The following is a 20,108-nucleotide window of genomic DNA, read 5'->3' as shown; positions in this document are numbered from 1 at the left end:
TAGAAATGTTGCTTTGTCTGATTTATTTATCAAGGTCACGATGTGTAGGTTTTGAAAATTCATTACTTTGGCACCATCTTGTGACCTTCTGGTGGTAGTGAGTTTAAATATTAAAGTGGAAGTGTTTATTACTGAGCCCCTTAAAGGATAGGTTCACTAAATTTCAAGTTTATCTTAAAACAATAGTCAGGTGCCCAAATGAGCATTAAAACAAGTTTTTCATGCTGTAATCATTCCTCCTGTTCATATTGGCCATTAGAAGATCCGTTCCTAATGCTCTTTTAATACAAGTGAAGGGGACAAAACCTTGGATAATGTCAAATGCAACTGACATAATTCTCACTTGTAAACTACATTAATTGTATCATTTGCAGGAAAATTTCTTCTGTTACTATTATCAGCTGATTTACCCATAAAGACTATCATATATGCTGTAGGCCTTCCTTCTATTTTACAGATAAATTAATATTTTTCATTTGAATGTAGGGCACACGAAAACTTATTTTATTTATGTCTAATTTGGAGAGAGTCAGTTGAGCTTTTGGTGTTTTGCACTGTAGTTGTGGTGTGAGAAGTATTCAAAGGGATAAAGCAGGTAGTCAGAAATCTGTCTTTTATTCTGCTTTGTTAATCAACAGGATCAAAAACTAACTGTATAATGTATTAATTTGCACATGATTGTTCATATTTTATGCCGTGTTTTATCACTTTTCTTTCTAGTTAGGATCTCATGGAGGTCAAAACTCTGACAGCACTTGTAGTATGTAGAACAACTTTATTGTTAGACCAATGAGTTTCAGCTTGTTGCCTTCATCTGGGTCGTTAGTTAGGGTCTCATAACAAGGTTGTTCTTTGATGTTACACAGAGCATATGAAAAATAAACAATTTAATAGTCAATCATAGGTATTTTAATTGAACAAACATGGATGTGTTAGTGCAGTATTTCTTGATTTCTCCTTGTTTTTTCCTCTAAAAAACAAAGTGTAGCTTAATACTGTGTTCTACTGAACATCAAAGAATGATATTTGAAGGTTGAGGTGCATGAAGAAATTGGGGTCATATGTTAGAAGTGTTGTTGCATTGTACTGCAGTACTTTGTGTAAAAAGAGGCTTAAAAAGAGGAAGTCTGAAATCTTTGTGTCTACTGGTGTGCTTTATTAATCACCAGGATCAACAACTAACCACATGATTTATTTAATATTCTCATGATTGTTCATACTGTATGCCCAGTTTTATCATTCATGTTATTATTTTATATAAATAGTGATGTGAAATGTAGCTTGCAAGAAATAAAACAATTTAATGCTCAATCATATTGTGGTTTTATTGAAGGAATATCAATCTGTTGTCATTTCGATGTCATTTACAGCTTTTACATTAAAAATTGTTTATTCTTCCTGAGTTGTACAAGTTGGGTGAGAAAAAAGTGCAGGATAGAAATAACAACATATTTTAAGCTGTAGCTGCTGAAGAGCCTCAAAGAAAGAGAGTGATGATGGCTGAGGATACCAGCAGGAGGATGACACTGGGACCAGTAGGTATGGCATTGTTACACAAGTCCCCTTCACAGCAACTCATGGGGCTTACACATAAATTACTGATTTGGCAGCCCTTCGTGATTACACCTGCAAGACATGATGGAAGAACTTCAATTTCAACAACAGCCTCCGAGCATTTAGAACAGAAATATATCAGCTCAGACTTGATCATCTCTTTGAAATGCTCAGTATTAGATATATTCAGTAATACTATGTAAGAACAACTTACCGTTAAAATTCAGAGAGAAACAACGGTTGAAGCTGTCAGGACAAGTTAGGACTTCTGTGCAGGATTTAGGGTCGGTGGTTATACATGTGTAGCATCTTAATCCACATGCTGTACAGAAATACAAATACTGTCACACACAGTTTCATATACTTCAGATCTGAGGATCATCATGATACTGATTTCCACAAAAAAGAGAAAAAAAATCATCAGTTTAAACAGATTTTAAACCCTCCTATTGTGTTTGAAAAGGGTTTATACCTTAGGTGGTCAAATTTGACCCTTGCTCGAATTAATGATCAAACTCTGAAAAAAAACAGCAATTATTATCTAGTAAAATGTTTTATCTGCTAAGTGACTTATTATTCATCCATAACCATATTAAATATATACATACTTTGATGTGATTTTATGTACGTTAGACAACATTTAACTTGAAATGTACAAATCGTTTTTAGTTTAAAATAGGCACAATTTATCTATTTTATTACTTATGATGAACAGAAGAGGCAAATAAGGCCATGAGATGATCTGATAAAAATAAAGAAAAAAAAAAAAGAAAATAAATTGTTAATATTTTCTTGTAGGCCTACATTAAAACGAGCAATTATTGTTACATCTGTTGTGTTACAGGTCACAATTGACCGCATATTTTTTCCTCTGAAAAAATGAGAAAAGTCCAATTTTCCAAATGCGTGGGATCATATTTGCCACGTGACACTCAGGCCGCCTGTTACAGGTGTTGCAACACCTTCACTTTCACATAAACATAATTCCACCCCCCCACTTTCTCCTTGAGGTAGCTATTGAAGAAACGAAACTGAGTTCCCCATACATGACAACGGCCATCCTGCCAATCACAGCCATTTGATCAACACACCAGACCAGGCAAAGTAAACAGTTGAAGTACAGTAAAATTATGTGCGCTCATTTAGAAACGGTGCCTCAGTCACGCGCCGCTGGCCGTGATAACAGATTAGAGAATAACAGATCGGCGCTATGAAACAGTTATTTAACTAGTTAGTAATATAAAATTTTCTTCGGTAATTTTGTCTTATTATGTGACGTGTCAGCTCTTATTATTATGAGTCCTTATTAAGTTCCTACACTGTAGCTCCTCTCAAAAAACAGAAAAAGAAATTTGCGTTGCCAAATGGTAATTGTAAAATCCGATCACTGTTAAAAAATATTTTCATCGTTTTATGTTAATCAAATAAACATCTTTAATCTCATTGATTCATATAATAATAAACAAAAATAATATTCCCTGTCACTCGTCTCTAAGTCATGGACACCACTTCATTTTTCAGATTCTACAATAACCTTTTAACATTAATACATTTCATTTCTGTGTAACAACGTCCAACCAAAGCATGTGAAACACGAGCTTTTCTTACCTGTAGACAGAGTCAGAAACAGGATCAGAGCTCCATAAAGCTGCATCGTGAGCAGATTGTCAAACGTATGAGAGGAGAACTGGAGAGAAGATGTGGACTCTTCTAAAGTCTTCCTTTATCAGTCCAACCTGTCAGTTTTATTTCAGAACTTGGACACTTTCATTTCCTCACAGTCTCCTCCCCAAGTGAATGTCAGCCCTAAAAGTGACCTCCTCTTATCTGAGACAGCCATCTTACATGTACTCTTGTGTAAATAAAGACAAGAATTGAATGGGCTTGGCAGGTGATTAGAGGTGTGGGTGAGGCGTGGTTCTACTCCCGAACCTAGTAAACCGGTTAACTACATTAACGACAAGAACTGAAAGTGATAAAGTCATCTTTAGTAGCAGATAAAATCTCTTTTGTGTGATTTGAATCCAATTTGCCATTTCTATGTACAAATTATAAAACAAATATTGTGAGAATATTGAGGTTTATCATGAAATGTATTTTCTTACTGTAGTTCATCCAGTTTCTCTACAAGTCTGCAAGAAAGACATATACATATGAGTGATTCTTTTCTAAATTATATCTTCATTATCTTTGATTTATTTATCAAGGTCACGATGTGTAGGTTTTGAAAATTCATTACTTTGGCACCATCTTGTGACCTTCTGGTGGTAGTGAGTTTAAATATTAAAGTGGAAGAATTTATTACTGAGCCCCTTAAAGGATAGGTTTACTAAATTTCAAGTGTATCTTAAAACAATAGTCAGGTGCCCAAATGAGCATTAAAACAAGTTTTTTACGCTGTAATCATTCCTCCTGTTCATATTGACCATTAGAGATAAATTGTTAATATTTTCTTGTAGGCCTACATTAAAACGAGCAATTATTGTTACATCTGTTGTGTTACAGGTCACAATTGACCGCATATTTTTTCCCCTGAAAAAAGGAGAAAAGTCCAATTTTCCAAATGCGTGGGATCATATTTGCCACGTGACACTCAGGCCGCCTGTTACAGGTGTTGCAACACCTTCACTTCCACAGAAACATAATTCCACCCCCCCCCCCCCCACTCTCTCCTTGAGGTAGCTATTGAAGAAACGAAACTGAGTTCCCCATACATGACAACGGCCATCCTGCCAATCACAGCCATTTGATCAACACACCAGACCAGGCAAAGTAAACAGTTGAAGTACAGTAAAATTATGTGCGCTCATTTAGAAACGGTGCCTCAGTCACGCGCCGCTGGCCGTGATAACAGATTAGAGAAGAACAGATCGGCGCTATGAAACAGTTATTTAACTAGTTAAACTTGAACTTGAACACTTTCATTTCCTCACAGTCTCCTCCCCAAGTGAATGTCAGCCCTAAAAGTGACCTCCTCTTATCTGAGACAGCCATCTTACATGTACTCTTGTGTAAATAAAGACAAGAATTGAAAGTGATAAAGTCATCTTTAGTAGCAGATAAAATCTCTTCTGTGTGATTTGAATCCAATTTGCCATTTCTGTGTACAAATTATAAAACAAATATTGTGAGAATATTGAGGTTTATCATGAAATTTATTTTCTTACTGTAGTTCATCCAGTTTCTCTACAAGTCTGCAAGAAAGACATATACATATAAGTGATTCTTTTCTAAATTATACATTTATTATTATCATTATCATTTTTAGAAATGTTGCATTGATTTATTTATCAAGGTCATGATGTGTAGGTTTTGAAAATTCATTACTTTGGCACCATCTTGTGACCTTCTGGTGGTAGTGAGTTTAAATATTAAAGTGGAAGTGTTTATTACTGAGCCCCTTAAAGGATAGGTTCACAAAATTTCAAGTGTATCTTAAAACAATAGTCAGGTGCCCAAATGAGCATTAAAACAAGTTTTTCATGCTGTAATCATTCCTCCTGTTCATATTGGCCCTTAGAAGATCTGTTCCTAATGCTCTTTTAATACAAGTGAAGGGGACAAAACCTTGGATAATGTCAAATGCAACTGACATAATTCTCACTTGTAAACTACATTAATTGTATCATTTGCAGGAAAATTTCTTCTGTTACTATTATCAGCTGATTTACCCATAAAGACTTTCATATATGCTGTAGGCCTTCCTTCTATTTTACAGATAAATTAATATTTTTCATTTGAATGTAGGGCACACGAAAACTTATTTTATTTATGTCTAATTTGGAGAGAGTCAGTTGAGCTTTTGGTGTTTTGCACTGTAGTTGTGGTGTGAGAAGTATTCAAAGGGATAAAGCAGGTAGTCAGAAATCTGTCTTTTATTCTGCTTTGTTAAACCTCAGGATCAAAAACTAACTGTATAATGTATTAATTTGCACATGATTGTTCATATTTTATGCCGTGTTCTATCACTTTTCTTTCTAGTTAGGATCTCATGGAGGTCAAAACTCTGACAGCACTTGTAGTATGTAGAACAACTTTATTGTTAGACCAATGAGTTTCAGCTTGTTGCCTTCATCAGGGTCGTTAGTTAGGGTCTCATAACAAGGTTGTTCTTTGATGTTACACAGAGCATATAAAAATAAACAATTTAATAGTCAATCATAGGTATTTTAATTGAACAAACATGGATGTGTTAGTGCAGTATTTCTTGATTTCTCCTTGTTTTTTCCTCTAAAAAACAAAGTGTAGCTTAATACTGTGTTCTACTGAACATCAAAGAATGATATTTGAAGGTTGAGGTGCATGAAGAAATTGGGGTCATATGTTAGAAGTGGTGTTGCGTTGTACTGCAGTACTTTGTGTAAAAAGAGCCTCAAAGAAAGAGAGTGATGATGGCTGAGGATACCAGCAGGAGGATGACACTGGGACCAGTAGGTATGGCATTGTTACACAAGTCCCCTTCACAGCAACTCATGGGGCTTACACAGAAATTATGGTTTTATTGAAGGAATATCAATCTGTTGTCATTTCAATGTCATTTACAGCTTTTACATTAAAAATTGTTTATTCTTCCTGAGTTGTACAAGTTGGGTGAGAAAAAAGTGCAGGATAGAAATAACAACATATTTTAAGCTGTAGCTGCTGAAGAGCCTCAAAGAAAGAGAGTGATGATGACTGAGGATACCAGTAGGAGGATGATACTGGGACCAGTAGTTATGGCATTGTTACACAAGTTCTTCTCACAGCAAGTTATGGGGTTTCCACATCCGTCAGTCTTACAGCAGTGTCAAAACTCCGACAGCACTTGTAGTATGTAGAACAACTTTATTGTTAGACCAATGAGTTTCAGCTTGTTGCCTTCATCAGGGTCGTTAGTTAGGGTCTGTACTGTATAAAAATGCTCTGGCCCAGCTCTGGCCCAGCCCACTGGCTCAGATCAGCTCTGTGTCTGTAAGTTCACCAGTGTGTGGGCACGCTTCATGAAACTCACACTGACCACATCCCACTGAACTGGACTTGAATGATTTTCTTCAACATCCACCACCACTCTGTGCTCTGGGAGAGATGCACTAGTTAGTATGTATTCATGTATTGTATCAGTTGCTGGAAAATTTCCGCTATTACTATTTTCAGTTGATTTACCTATAAAGACTGTCATATAGGCCTACCTTCTGTTTTACAGAAGAAAAATGAATATTTTTTGTTTGGATGTAGGGCACACCAAATATTTTATTTTATTTAAGTCTATAGTGGAGAGAGACAGTTGACAGTTCAATGATTTGCACTGCAGTTGTAGTGTGAAAAGTAATCAAAGGCATCAAACCAGGAAGTCAGAAATCTGTCTTCTAATCTGCTTTGTTAATCCTCAGGATCAAAAACTAACCAAATAATTTATTAATTTGCACATGATTGTTCATATTTTATATTGTGTTTTATCACTTTTCTTTCTATTTAAGATGTCATGGAGGTCAAAACTCCGACAGCACTTGTAGTATGTAGAACAACTTTATTATCATACCAATGTGTTTCGTCTTGTTGCCTTCATCAGGGTCATTAGTTAGGGTCTCATAACAAGGTTGTTATTTGATGTAACACAGAGCATATAAGAAATAAACAATTTAATGGTCAATAATTGGTATTTTAATTGAACAAACATAGATGTGCTAGTGCAGTATTTCTTGATTTCTCCTAGTTTTTTCCTCTAAAAAATGAAGTGTAGCTTAATACTGTGTTCTACTGAACATCAAAGAATGATATTTGAAGGTTGATGTGCATGAAGAAATTGGGGTGTTATGTTAGAAGTAGTGATGCATTGTACTGCACTATTTATCTATCTACTGGTGTTCTTTGTTAATCACCAGGATCAACAACTAACCACATGATTTATTAATGATCTCATGATTGTTCATACTTTATGTCCAGTTTTATCATTCATGTTATTATTATTTTTTTTATAAATAGTGATGTGAAATGCATTTCATAATAAATAAAACAATTTATTCATTTTTTGTTAATTCAATGTCATTTACAGCTTTTATTGTTTATTCTTCCTGAGTTGCACAAGTTGGGTGAAAAAGGGAGTGCAGGATAGAAATAACAACATATTTTAAGCTGTAGCTGCTATGGAGCCTCAAAGAAAGAGAGTGATAATGACTGAGGATACCAGTAGGAGGATGATACTGGGACCAGTAGTTATGGCATTGTTACACAAGTTCTTCTCACAGCAAGTTATGGGGTTTCCACATCCGTCAGTGTTATGGCAGTTCTTGGTGATTAAACCTGCAAGACATGATGGAAAAACCTCAATTTCAACAAGAGCCTCCGGGCTTTTAGTACAGAAATATATCAGCTCAGACTTGATCATCTCTTTGAAATGCTCAGTATTAGCTATATTTAGGAATAATAAGAACAACTTACAATTCAAATCCACAGAGGAACAACGGTTTAAGATGTCAGGACGAGTTGCGATCTTTGTGCAGGATTTAGGGTCGGTGGTTAGACATTGGTAGCAAATTAATCCAGATGCTGTACAGAAATACAAATACTGTCACACATAATTTCATATACTTCAGATCTGAGGATCATGATGATACTGATTTTCACAAAAAGAAGAAAAAAATCATCACTTTAAACATCTTTCTGTTTTAAAAATTTTATGTTCCAACTGCCCAAAAAGTGGTGTTTAATATTGCAAGCAGACACTGATCACCACAGTTTAGTCCATTGTGTCCTCAATCACAGAAATGTTTCCAGTAAGAGAATGTGAAGAGAAGAAAGAGAGAGAAAATGCAAAGGAACTGCTAATTATGAATCCTTATTAATGTAGCTGGGTGGGAAAAAGTGACTGTAATTATTAAAGCCACCAGATGGTAATTTGGGTACCCCCTGTGAGTGCAAAGGATATCTGCAGTCTTGCAGACCTACATGACACATTTCCTGACCCCAAACTCTAACCATCTCACTGCTCATGCCTAAACCTAACCAAGTGGGTGTGTTGTGTAGATAGTGTGAGTCTGCAGATAGTCATACCTGACTACATGACACACCCACTTGGTTATTTAGGCATGAGCAGTGAGGTGGTTAGAGTTAGGGTTAGGGCTCAGGGGGTGTGTCATGTAGTAAAGTGGGTTTGATGTGTAGGTCTGCAAAACTGCCGATAGACCCATGTCAGAGAGCGAAGGGGGAAGCCATCTTGTTTTACTGTGACGTGGACATGAAATGTTTTTGCGCCTGAACCTGAGGTACATCTATCTTTGCTTGATCAAACTAGAAATTTTCCATGTAGTTTTGTTTACAAGTATTTAAATGAATTTAAGAAAGGATTTATGTGGCTAATCTTCAGATCCAGCAGAGCATCTGCATATCTGATAATATGTCTGTTTTCTCTTCTGGCAATTTTGGTCTGGTCTAACCAGTTATTTGAAAGTCATAGGCAAACATTCAGTCTAACTGGTCTAACCAGTTATTTGAAAGTCATAGGCAAACATTCAGACGGTCTGTGTCAGAGTGAAAATTTGGAAACAGTCCAGCATGTTATTTTCTCAACAAATACAGAGGTGAAAGGCAACAGATATTCAGTGAGTTGTCAGATCTGGGCCTTTCAGCTTTCCCTTTCAAGTGTATTTTTGCATCTGAAATGAATTTTCAACCTATCGGTAGAGCAATCGTAAGATTTCTCCACGCAACTGGCCTGTATTCAAAAATATAGGAGAAACAGCAAACCCTTGTCTGTGGAGGGCAGCATTTGTTTTTCAGTGTACATCCTGCTGGAAATTCATTAGAAGAAGCAGAAGAAGAAGAATAAGGAGAAGTTTTCCTATTCCCTATTATGGGCTGTTTTTGAAGGTAAATATCATGTAAAATGTGACTGTTGGCACGAAATATCAAGTGACAGACATTAAAAAGTAATGGATACCTGCAGATTGTGAAATGCTGTACATTAATGTGTCTGTATTTGTTGAATGTTGACAGATATGCAGACAGTGTCTAGAGCATAGTCTTGTGAGGAACCTGATCTAATTGCTGTAGTGTCCTGTGATAAAGAAAAAACACATTTGGCCAGTGCTAATCGAGTGACATCTGTGGGAGCAGCTCCTTGCCCTCTGCTGGTTTGCCCCCTTGATCCTATCTTATGCCAACCGTGTGTCACACCATGGAGTCTAAATGCAAATACCCCCACTTCATTTCCCTGTGTTCCAAGCTGTATTTGCATCCCATCTGATCACTGCCTCACAATACCCACTATTTCCATCCTGTCTGATCACTACTTTTGTTTTACTGTATAAAAATGCTCTGGCCCAGCTCTGGCCCAGCCCACTGGCTCAGATCAGCTCTGTGTCTGTAAGTTCACCAGTGTGTGGGCACGCTTCATGAAACTCACACTGACCACATCCCACTGAACTGGACTTGAATGATTTTCTTCAACATCCACCACCACTCTGTTTGTGCTCTGGGAGAGATGCACTAGTTAGTATGTATTCATGTATTGTATCAGTTGCTGGAAAATTTCCGCTATTACCATTTTCAGTTCATTTACCTATAAAGACTGTCATATAGGCCTACCTTCTGTTTTACAGAAGAAAAATGAATATTTTTTGTTTGAATGTAGGGCACACCAAATATTTTATTTTATTTAAGTCTAAAGTGAAGAGAGACAGTTGAGCTTTCAATGATTTGCACTGCAATCTGTCTTCTAATCTGCTTTGTTAATCCTCAGGATCAACAACTAACCAAATAATTTATTAATTTGCACATGATTGTTCATATTTTATGTCCTGTTATGTCACTTTTCTTTCTAGTTAGGGTCTCATAACAAGACTGTTATTTGATGTAATGCAGATTATAAAAGAAATAAAACAATTTAATGGTCAATCATAAGTATTTCTATTGAACAAACATGGATGTCTTAGTGCAGTATTTCTTAATTTCTTCCTGTTTTTCCCACTTCTAAAAAAGAAATGTAGCTTAATACTGTGTTATACAGAAGATCAAAGAATGATATTTGTAGGTTGAGGTGTATAAAGACAAAGAGGTCTTATAGTGTCAGAAGAGGGGATGCATCATACTGCAGTATTTTGTGTAAAAAGAGGCTTAAAAACTTGAAGGCTTAGACCTTTAAAACATTTTTTTGGTTTAGAAATGTCAATGCCATGATGTGTAGGTTTTGAAAATCATTACTTTGGCACCATCTTGTGACCTTCTGGTGGTAGTGAGTTTGAAGTGGAAGTGTTTATTACAGAGCCCCTTCAAGGATGGGTTTACAAAATTTCAAGTCTGTGTTAAAATAAATATTCAGGTTCCCAAATGAACATTGAAATAGGTTTTTCTTGCCATGATCATCCCTCCTGTTCATACTGGTCACTAGAAGATCCCTTCATAATGCACTTACAATGTAAGTGAGGGGTCACAAAATCCACAGTCCTCCTGTGTAAAATTGTATTTAAAGGTTTATCTGCAGCTAATATGAAGTCACACCATAGGGTCTAAATGCAAATGCCCCCACTTCCTTGCCTTTTGTTCCCAGCTCTATTTGCATCCCATCTGATCACTGCCTCACAATACCCACTATTTACATCCTGTCTGATCACTACTTTTGTTTTACTGTATAAAAGTGCCTCCCTGTCATTGCTCTGGCCCAGCTCACCGGCTCAGATCAGCTCTGTGTCTGTCGGCACGCTTCATGAAACTCAAACTCTACAGACCACATCCTGCTGAACTGGACTTGAATGATTTTCTTCAACGTCCACCACCACTCTGTTTGTGCTCCGGGACAGATGCACTAGTTAGTATGTATTCAAATTCTACACATTCGTTGTAACATTACAAGACCTGTGAAGATTGTCAATTGTGAATTTGTAGGCTCTTTCTTTTATAGGAATAAGCCATTATAGTTATTTTGCACCTTTGTACTAGCCTACTTATTTCTGCAGTCTTTTGTAGTGGGTGTTTTAGCATCAGTAGTTCATGGTTATCAATACTACTACTATACAGAACCTTGGTGTTACACCTTAAGCAGAAGTGTTACAATGTATAGAGGAGAGTCCTCAGCTAGTACTGATGTAATTCATCTACAAAAACTGCATATATAGAAGAGAACCTTTTGCATGTTTTGTTTTAAAGCTTTTATTATTATTTTATCCCAACTGAACACCAAATTTTGCCAAGACCCCAAAAAGATATTTCTGTGTCCTGTAATTTCCTACATTGTAGCTCCTCTTAAAAAACAGAAAAAGAAATTTGCGTTGCCAAATGGTAATTTTAAAATCCGATCGGCACTCAGTCTGCATTGTTAATCCTCAGGATCAACAATTAACTGTATAATTTATCAATTTGCTCATGATTGTTCATGTTTTACATCTTGTTTTATCACTATTCTTTCTAGTTAGGGTCTCATAACAACGCTGTTATTTGATTTAATGCAGAGTGTATAAGAAATATCACGATATGATGGTCAATCATAGGTATTTTTCCTTTTTTTCCCACCTCCACCTAAACATTGATTAAAAACATTAGACTGTATATTAAAGTACTGGGCTTGTGCTCCAGTTATTGCACACTGGGAGGTGAGGGGATAGCGGTAGAAGCAGCATTGTTTAGTAGAACCACAGCCCTGGGAAAGAAACCATTTTTCTTCCTGGAAGTCCAAGCTGCAATGTTTCTCCTTCCAGACAGCAAGAGGTTGAACAGGTGGTGGTTCAGGTGGGATGGATTTTTAATGATATTGTGAGCCCGCTGCAGGCATTATAAGGTGTAGATTGAGTCCAAGTTCAGTAGATGGATCCCGATGATTATCATGTGCTGTGTTCACTATCCGCTGGAGAGGTTTTCTGTCAGCCTGATGCTAAACCACACTGTCATGCGGTATGTCAGTATGTTCTCAATAGCACTGCAGCAAAAGTTTGAAGTGTAAGGGGTGGTATAGTAGAAGTGGTGATGCATTGTGCTGCAGTACTTTGTGTGACAAGAAACCACGTGTGCTTTACAGGAAGCCTGAAATCTTTTATGTCTACTACTGTGCTTTGTTAACCCTCTGGATCAACAACCAAACATGACAGCAGTGATATGCTGCATTTGATATGGATGATTCAAACTTTCAGCCCCACAAACTAAGTAGACTAACTGCTGGACATTTTCTGCTATTATCATTTTCAGTTGATTTACCTATAAAAACCATCATATATATGCCATATTTCCTGTTTTTCTTTCAAGACCACTGCAGCAAGTGTAAAGAAATAGGGGTGGTTTGGAAGTGGTGATGCATTGTGCAGAAGTACTTTGTGTGACAAGAAACCATGTGTGCTTTACAGGAAGCCTGAAATCTTTTATGTCTACTGGTGTGCTTTGTTAACCCTCTGGATCAACAACTAAACATATAATTTATTAATTTTCTTGTGACTGTTCATTCTTTTTCTGTAAATAATGATGTGATCTGCCTAATACTTAAGAATAGTTGAAAATATGAACTAGAAGGGGAATTAGAAGGTTATGCATGCTAATATTTTCTGTAAATAATGATGTGAACTGTCTAATCCTTACAACAAGAAACAAGGTGGTGATGCATTATGCATATATTTATGTCTACTGGTGTTCTTTGTTAATCATCAAGATCAACAACTAACCACATAATTTATCAATTTTGTCAAGATTGTTCATACTTCATGTCCTGTTTTATCATGCACACTACTATTGTCTGTAAATAGTGATGTGAAATGCAGCTCGTAAGGAATAAAACAACTTAATGGTCAATCATATTGTGGTTTTATTGAAAAGATATACATTTTTTGTCATTTCAATGTCATTTACAGCTTTTACATTAAAAATTGTTTATTCTTCCTGAGTTGTACAAGTTGGGTGAGAAAAAAAGTGCAGGATAGAAATAACAACATATTTTAAGCTGTAGCTGCTGAAGAGCCTCAAAGAAAGAGAGTGATGATGGCTGAGGATACCAGCAGGAGGATGAAACTGGGACCAGTAGGTATGGCATTGTTACACAAGTCCCCTTCACAGCAAGCTGCAGGTTTTTCACATATGTCACTTGTAAGGCAGCCCTTGGCGACTAAATCTGCAAGACATGATGGAAAAACCTAAATTTCAACAACAGCCCCCGGACATCTAGTACAGAAATATATCTTGTCAGAAGTGATCATCTCTTTGAAATGCTCAGTGTTAGCTATAAATACTTACAGTGTGTAAAAACAACTTACAGTTCTTTTCCACAGAGAAACAACGGTTTGAGGTGCCAGTGCAAGTTTCAATGAGTGTGCAGGATTCAGGTTCAGTGTTTGCACATGTGTAGCATTTCAATCCACGTGCTGTGCAGAAATACAAATACTGTCACACACAGTTTCATATACTTAGGATCTAAGGATAATCATGATACTGATTTCCACAAAAAAGAGGAAAATCATTAATTTAAACATCTTTTTGTTTTATACATATTAAGTTCCCACCAGTCAAAAACAGGTGTTTTCTCCCTCAAGCAGACACTCATCACCAGATTGCACCATGGTTCAGAAATGTTTCCAGTAAGAGAATACGAAGAGGAGAAAGAGAGAGAAAACACAACACAAAGGAACTTGCTTATTATGAATCCTTATAACGTTCCAAAACTACAGTTCCTTTTAAAAAAGAGAAAAAGAAATTTGTGTTGCTATATTTTAAAATCCCATCACTGTTAAAAATATTTCCATCCTTTTGAGTTAATAATGAACATCTTCAAACTCATTCATTTATATAATAAAAAACAAAAATAATAATCCCTGTCACACTTCTCTAAGTTATGCACACCACTGCCTTTTTCAGATTCTACAATAACCTTCAAACATTAACACATTTCATTTCTTTGTGTAACAACATCCAACCAAAGCATGTGAATCATGAGCTTTTCTTACCTGTAGACAGAGTCAGAAACAGGATCAGAGCTCCATAAAGCTGCATCGTGAACAGATTGTCAAACGTATGAGAGGAGAACTGAGAGAGAGGATGTGAACTCTTCTAAAGTCTTCCTTTATATGTTTCAGAACTTGAACTCTTTAATTTCCTCACAGTCTCCTCCCCAAGTGAATGCCAGTTGTAAAAGTGACGTCATCTTATCTGATACAGCCATCTTACATGTGCTCTTGTGTAAATAAAGACAAGAACTGAAAGTGATAGAGTCATCGTTAGTAGCAGATAAAATCTCTTTTGTGTGATATGAATCCAATTTGCCATTTCTATGTACAAATTATAAACCAAATATTGTGAAAATTTTGGGTGTGTTTAAAATGCTGTTTTAGCTGTAAAACTTCTCATGTGGAGGACAAACTTACCATGTAAATTGGCAGAGTAACAGCAATTTTCAGCAATATTACAAGCTGTGGTACCTGTGCAGGATTTAGACTCAGCCATTGTGCATGAATAGCATTGTCATCCACATGCTAGATCACAGCTGTTTTTTTACTCATTCACCCATTAATACTATTGATTCAACCGATCCCCACAGGGATTTTGTGATCATATGCACCCAAGAGTTGAAGGTGTTTCCTGTTGCAAGAAGAAGCCCAATCATGTCTGCAGTTCTGCTTTTTTAAATCCTTAGGTTCAACAAAAAACATATAATTCATCAATTTGCTGGTCAATATTCATATTTTCACATTTTGTCACTCATCTGTCATCTAAAGCTTCATAACAAAGCTTATGTTTGCAGTAAGTAGCACAAGGAATAAACATTTAATGGCCAGACATATTGCAAGTGCACATAGCAGGTGCATTAGACTCTATTAATTCATAGCTTTGTATTGAAAAGTTGTTTATTTTTCTGCAGTTGTACAAATTGGATCAGACAAAAAGTGCAGCATAGAAATAACAAAGTGTTCTAAGCTGGATGCTCTTTCAGAGCCTCAGAGAAAGTGTATGATGATGGCTGAGGATACCAGCAAGAGGATCACACTGGGGACACTGGGTGTAGCGCTGTTACACAAGTTCCCTTCACAGCAAGCCATGGCACCTCCACATGCCACGCTGCTTTGGCAGCCCTTGGTAACCACGTTATAACCTGCAACACATGATGGAAAACTTTCAGAAACCAGCTACTGAAACATGTTATGATGTAATTAGCCACCATTCATTCAGTATTACAAAATACTGTATTGTATCAGCTGCATCAGCTGCTAATTATAAAATTGTCTGGTGTGGAAGAGGAACTTACCCTCTACTTTGAGAGAGAAACAACGGTTGAAGATGACAGCACAAGATTTGGTGTCTATGCAGGATTTAGGGTCAGTGGCAGTACATGTGTAGCATCTTAATCCACATGCTGTACAGAGACATATAACATTATAATCACACATATTAATTCAAGACATGACACATCTAAGACTCACAGACAATACCATCAATTTTAACTTATTTCACGCCACTGATCATGGCACACTGCAGTAGTTCTTTTTCGTCACCCTAAGATCAACCAGACTCCAGGAAATCACATGACTGTGACAAAGTGGGTGAGACCACATTTGTCCCCATTGCACTTTGTAGGCCTATTTCTTTCCATACATATAATTTGTTTAGCCAGTATATGTAGCATTGCTTTCACATACTATCTTGGGTTTTGTTTGTGTTTAGCATTCTTCTGTTGCATTTACATCTGCATTTATGGTTTAATCAAGACTGACAAGTATTTAAGTTCACTTATTGTTTATTGATTTAAGTCCTGAGTTTCTTGAGTTATACATGAGTATTTCTTACCATACCTACCATGCTTTCCAGGAGTTGAAGGGGGACTCTCCCAATGACTTCCTGCTTTTAAGTTCTTGCTCACATAACCAGTGAAGTCATGGGTTTGACCAACAATGGGCGATATATTGTACTGAGTTAAATATTTGGTTTAGTATTTATGTAATTCTTACTTATTTTGGCTTGTAATGAGAATTATGTCATGGATGATGTGTTTACGTATACAGTGTTAACTGATACAAGTAACATTGTCATATGCTAGTTGGTAAAAGGAAATGACACGCCTGCAAGAAATATGGTTCAGCTTAGATAGATTTGAAGGGTCAGTGTTTGGGGATAAATGTTGATTTAAGAGAGAACAGAGATGAAAGAGGATGTCCGTGTAGCTGTGCATGTGACCATGCCTAATGTTTGAGTTATCATGAGTTAAACCAGAAAAATTTCATTTTTTGAGACACTTGTTTTTTTGTTTTACTGGTCGGATTAACTCGTTAGGAGTCTGCCTCCTATCACCTTTCTTGACACTCTGGCTAATGCAAGCTTCCTAACAATAACGATAACCTGTAAAACATTATATTTACATCTTTACACTTTAATATTCTGACCCTTTAAAGTCCCTCTCCACTCAAAAATGTTTTTTTTTTGTTCCTACAGTTGGATGTTTAAACTTCACTGTGCAGAATGATGTATGTACAAAGTTTAACACTCGAAGGCTGTGTTGTGGAAAGTTTCTCTGTGCTCATTAAAAATCTGATTTTAAGGTGTGGGCCTACCTGCACGATTTGTGACATCACAGTGCACAAACACTGAGAATGGACTTAACAGTGAAGTAGGAGACATCTTGTGTCCAGCAGTTAAGCTTTTGAAATGAACAATACTTACTTATTCATAGATTCTGGCAGTTTTAATGAGGGAGAAAGAGGAGATGCCTTTTTAAGGATTTTAATGTAGTAATTATACTTCTTTTTCGGTGAAAACACACCCGACATACAATATTATTCCAAGCAGAGCATTTTTGTATGTCTTAATATATGTATGGAGGGAATTTTAAAATGGTAGGAAAGAGGTCCAGGTGTATCTGAAGAACTAAACAGCTCACCTCCGTCAGAAACCGACCACAGAGTCCAAAAACACAGTAACAGTGAAAGTCCTGTCTGTGCGTAATGATAGGCCTATCTGTCCAATCTGGCAACGACTTATGATAATTTATAAATGTTATTTCTTAAAAGGTTTGCTTTATGATTAGAAAGACTGTGTTTATTCCAAACTATTTCACTGCATGAGTTATAATCTGTGTAACAGCTGACCTGTCGGACACAGAACATTAATTACCGCGAGATGCTGACGGGATATTTAAATAATTAATGATGTTACAGCTGCTGTGCCACATGCGTAAAAGCGCACTCTCCCAATTTGGAGAAGCACTTATTGATCAGCCCTAACGACGCCACTGCGTAGCTTCATATTTAACAAGCACACTTGATCATATTCATCAAGTTAAGATGTTCACTCAGAGCACATATAGATATAACTCAGTTCTCACCTGTAGACAGAGTCGCAAACAGGATCAGAGCCCCAAAAAGCTGCATCATGGACGCAGAGAAAAACAGTTAATTAGCCCGGGAGGAGAACTGGATGGAAGCCTTCCTCTTTCTAGTCTTTCTTTCCAAGTCCACTTCTTTTAGAACTTTTGCATTTGCATTTCCTCACAAAGCCATCCCCCCACTTCCCCCATCCCCCAAATGACCTGAATAACGTCGGCCCTAGAGTGACCTCATTATCCCTCAGACAACCATGTAGATTAACACTTACAAAAAAAAAAGAAAAAAGACAAGAACTTAATACTGCAAGATAGCCTACCAAATAATAATATTTGGATGCAGTACCAACCTTTTTCTTTCTTTTTTTTTTTTTTTTTTTTTTTTACCAAAAGGTACCAGCTTTTATTTGTCAACTCTTGCCTTATTTTGTTGTGTCTACAGATACTGAAAAAGCACTCTCGCTTCCTTAATGTTGCCCTAAACATACAGTCTGGCTTGCCAGCAGGAGTGTCGTCAGCATGCAGTTTGTCCAAATAACAAAAACTTAAGAATTTTCCCCAGATATTATAACTATCTAAATCCGAATGCAACGAAAACTATTAAATTGCTAAAGATCTAATTAGATACATGTTGTTGTGAGAATAAACCTTATCTGTCTTATGGGAAGATGGCATGTATTGTCTCAAACAATCATGTTTTTTTTTTTTATGACCAACGTTTTTTTTTAAAATTATTATTTGTTTCCATAACCTCACAACACAATAAATGACAGGAAACAGTACATAAACCCAGAACAAGATATTCCCCAACAGTGAAAGGTTCAACATGAACAAAAAAGGTAAAAATAAATATATATTCATATAAATAAGGTGCATTAAAAGTCTACTGTTTACACCACACCAAGATGAGTCAAGCCTGGTAGGTTCAAATACTCGCATAGTGTTTACAACTTTTCACCCATGACAGTCCAGCGTTGATTGTTTAGCAGAAGAAATCCGCCTTAACCTCATATGGGTTGTGCCTAATTGTGTATCACAATAAGCTCAATAAGTAATAAGATTGACATATTTTCCCCATTTAATGAGGTACATGTCTATCCGGTTTACCATCCAGTAAGTCAGGCTGCGACTATCCACTGGTTTCTATTCCCTAATTAGGAGCTTTGAGTCCAGCATGATGACTGTATGGATCCACCTGGTCTCAACCAATCATGTTTTGAAATAATTTGATATATCATAATTATCTCAGGCGCAATATTATAAAAATATATATCAACAATGACTTTTATCTAGCAGCTATTCATTCTTAAGATGACACACAGTGTTACACCAGTTTTCTTGCCTATACATGGTGTACATTGTTGTGTCTAAAAGTGCAGATCTGAAACCAGTGGTCACAAGACAGGAAGTAATTTCAATTGATTCAAAAATAAAAGCGTAATAATTATCCAGATAAGATTACATGCCACAAGTGGAAGAAAAAGTGTTCAAATTGCACTTTATCATGACTTAGATAGTCCAGATCTAACTTGTTCACATAACACTGGGTATTTAAACTATGAATGTGCGTCCATTTCATGAGCTCATGTGTGTTTTGGAGGCACAATTTAATCTGCAGTATCGCAAAATAAAAATATTTCTACTTCAAGTACCTCCAGTCCGAAAGGTATAAAAAAACAGTCTGTAAAAAAGATTAAAAAAACATGCAAAATGTTGCGACATGGGCGAGATTAATTACTTTATTTTGAAAAATATAACCGGAAGCTCCATATATTGTGGTTGCTTGACGCTGGCTGCGTCATTTACGCGCCTGCGTGATCTCAGCACATGCGCCGCTCTGTTTTGAAAAGCCGGGACAGCTAAAGCTTGTCAGGTCACTGTGCAGTTCTGCGCGTGCACACATTTATTTATAATGAATCCAATAAGAGGCCAAATGTAAACATGCCAAAGTCTTTGAAGAAGTCATGCACCGCTCAGACCTCCATTAGCAGGTACTTCAACACTCCAAATCCTGCTGAGCAGCTTTCCAGAGGCAAGGTGAGGTGTGCTTTGGCCAGATCAGACCAGATTAAGTTAACTCTGAGTTTCCTAATTACTCAATCAGACTGTTTTTCTGCTTTTTTTCTTGTTTTCTGCAGCAAAAGCTCTCCTCTCATGATGATTGTGGATTGCCAACAAAACGAGCCAAGCTTTCCCACCAAGACCAGCAGGTGGAGGATATAGACTGTGACACTGGACCCTGTCAGAGCACTAAAGGTGAGTGCAGTAAACCCTTGAAATCCTCTTCCACTCAAAAATGTGT

General features: G+C 36.7%; 3 protein-coding genes across 4 annotated transcripts in view; 1 reads left to right on the top strand and 2 right to left on the bottom strand.

Moving 5' to 3' along the window:
* Positions 1-1,330: 1,330 nt before the first annotated feature.
* On the bottom strand, positions 1,331-3,261 carry LOC122998694 (lymphocyte antigen 6G-like). Its single transcript, XM_044375662.1, has 3 exons — positions 3,163-3,261; positions 1,769-1,876; positions 1,331-1,626 (listed from the first exon to the last, which is right to left on the bottom strand). Exons 1-3 carry the CDS (start codon positions 3,206-3,208, stop codon positions 1,478-1,480), a joined length of 303 nt encoding a protein of 100 aa, XP_044231597.1. The 5' UTR covers positions 3,209-3,261; the 3' UTR covers positions 1,331-1,477.
* A 10,027-nt stretch (positions 3,262-13,288) lies between these two features.
* On the bottom strand, positions 13,289-14,533 carry LOC122998684 (lymphocyte antigen 6G-like). Its single transcript, XM_044375650.1, has 3 exons — positions 14,445-14,533; positions 13,758-13,865; positions 13,289-13,615 (listed from the first exon to the last, which is right to left on the bottom strand). The coding sequence occupies exons 1-3, from the start codon at positions 14,488-14,490 to the stop codon at positions 13,467-13,469; spliced, it is 303 nt and encodes a 100-aa protein (XP_044231585.1). The 5' UTR covers positions 14,491-14,533; the 3' UTR covers positions 13,289-13,466.
* A 5,092-nt stretch (positions 14,534-19,625) lies between these two features.
* msh3 (mutS homolog 3 (E. coli)) overlaps positions 19,626-20,108 on the top strand; it is a 44,502-nt gene continuing 44,019 nt past the window's right edge. For both annotated transcript variants that reach the window (XM_044375597.1, XM_044375605.1), the window contains exons 1-2: positions 19,626-19,843; positions 19,945-20,062. In XM_044375597.1, coding sequence (XP_044231532.1) covers positions 19,748-19,843; positions 19,945-20,062 — 214 coding nt within the window. In that variant the 5' untranslated portion in view covers positions 19,626-19,747. The remainder of the gene's footprint in view (positions 19,844-19,944; positions 20,063-20,108) is intronic.

This window comes from Thunnus albacares, chromosome 2, assembly GCF_914725855.1.
Source record: "Thunnus albacares chromosome 2, fThuAlb1.1, whole genome shotgun sequence".
In the NCBI taxonomy this organism is placed as follows: domain Eukaryota; kingdom Metazoa; phylum Chordata; class Actinopteri; order Scombriformes; family Scombridae; genus Thunnus; species Thunnus albacares.
This window is presented reverse-complemented; position numbering and strand designations above follow the sequence as displayed.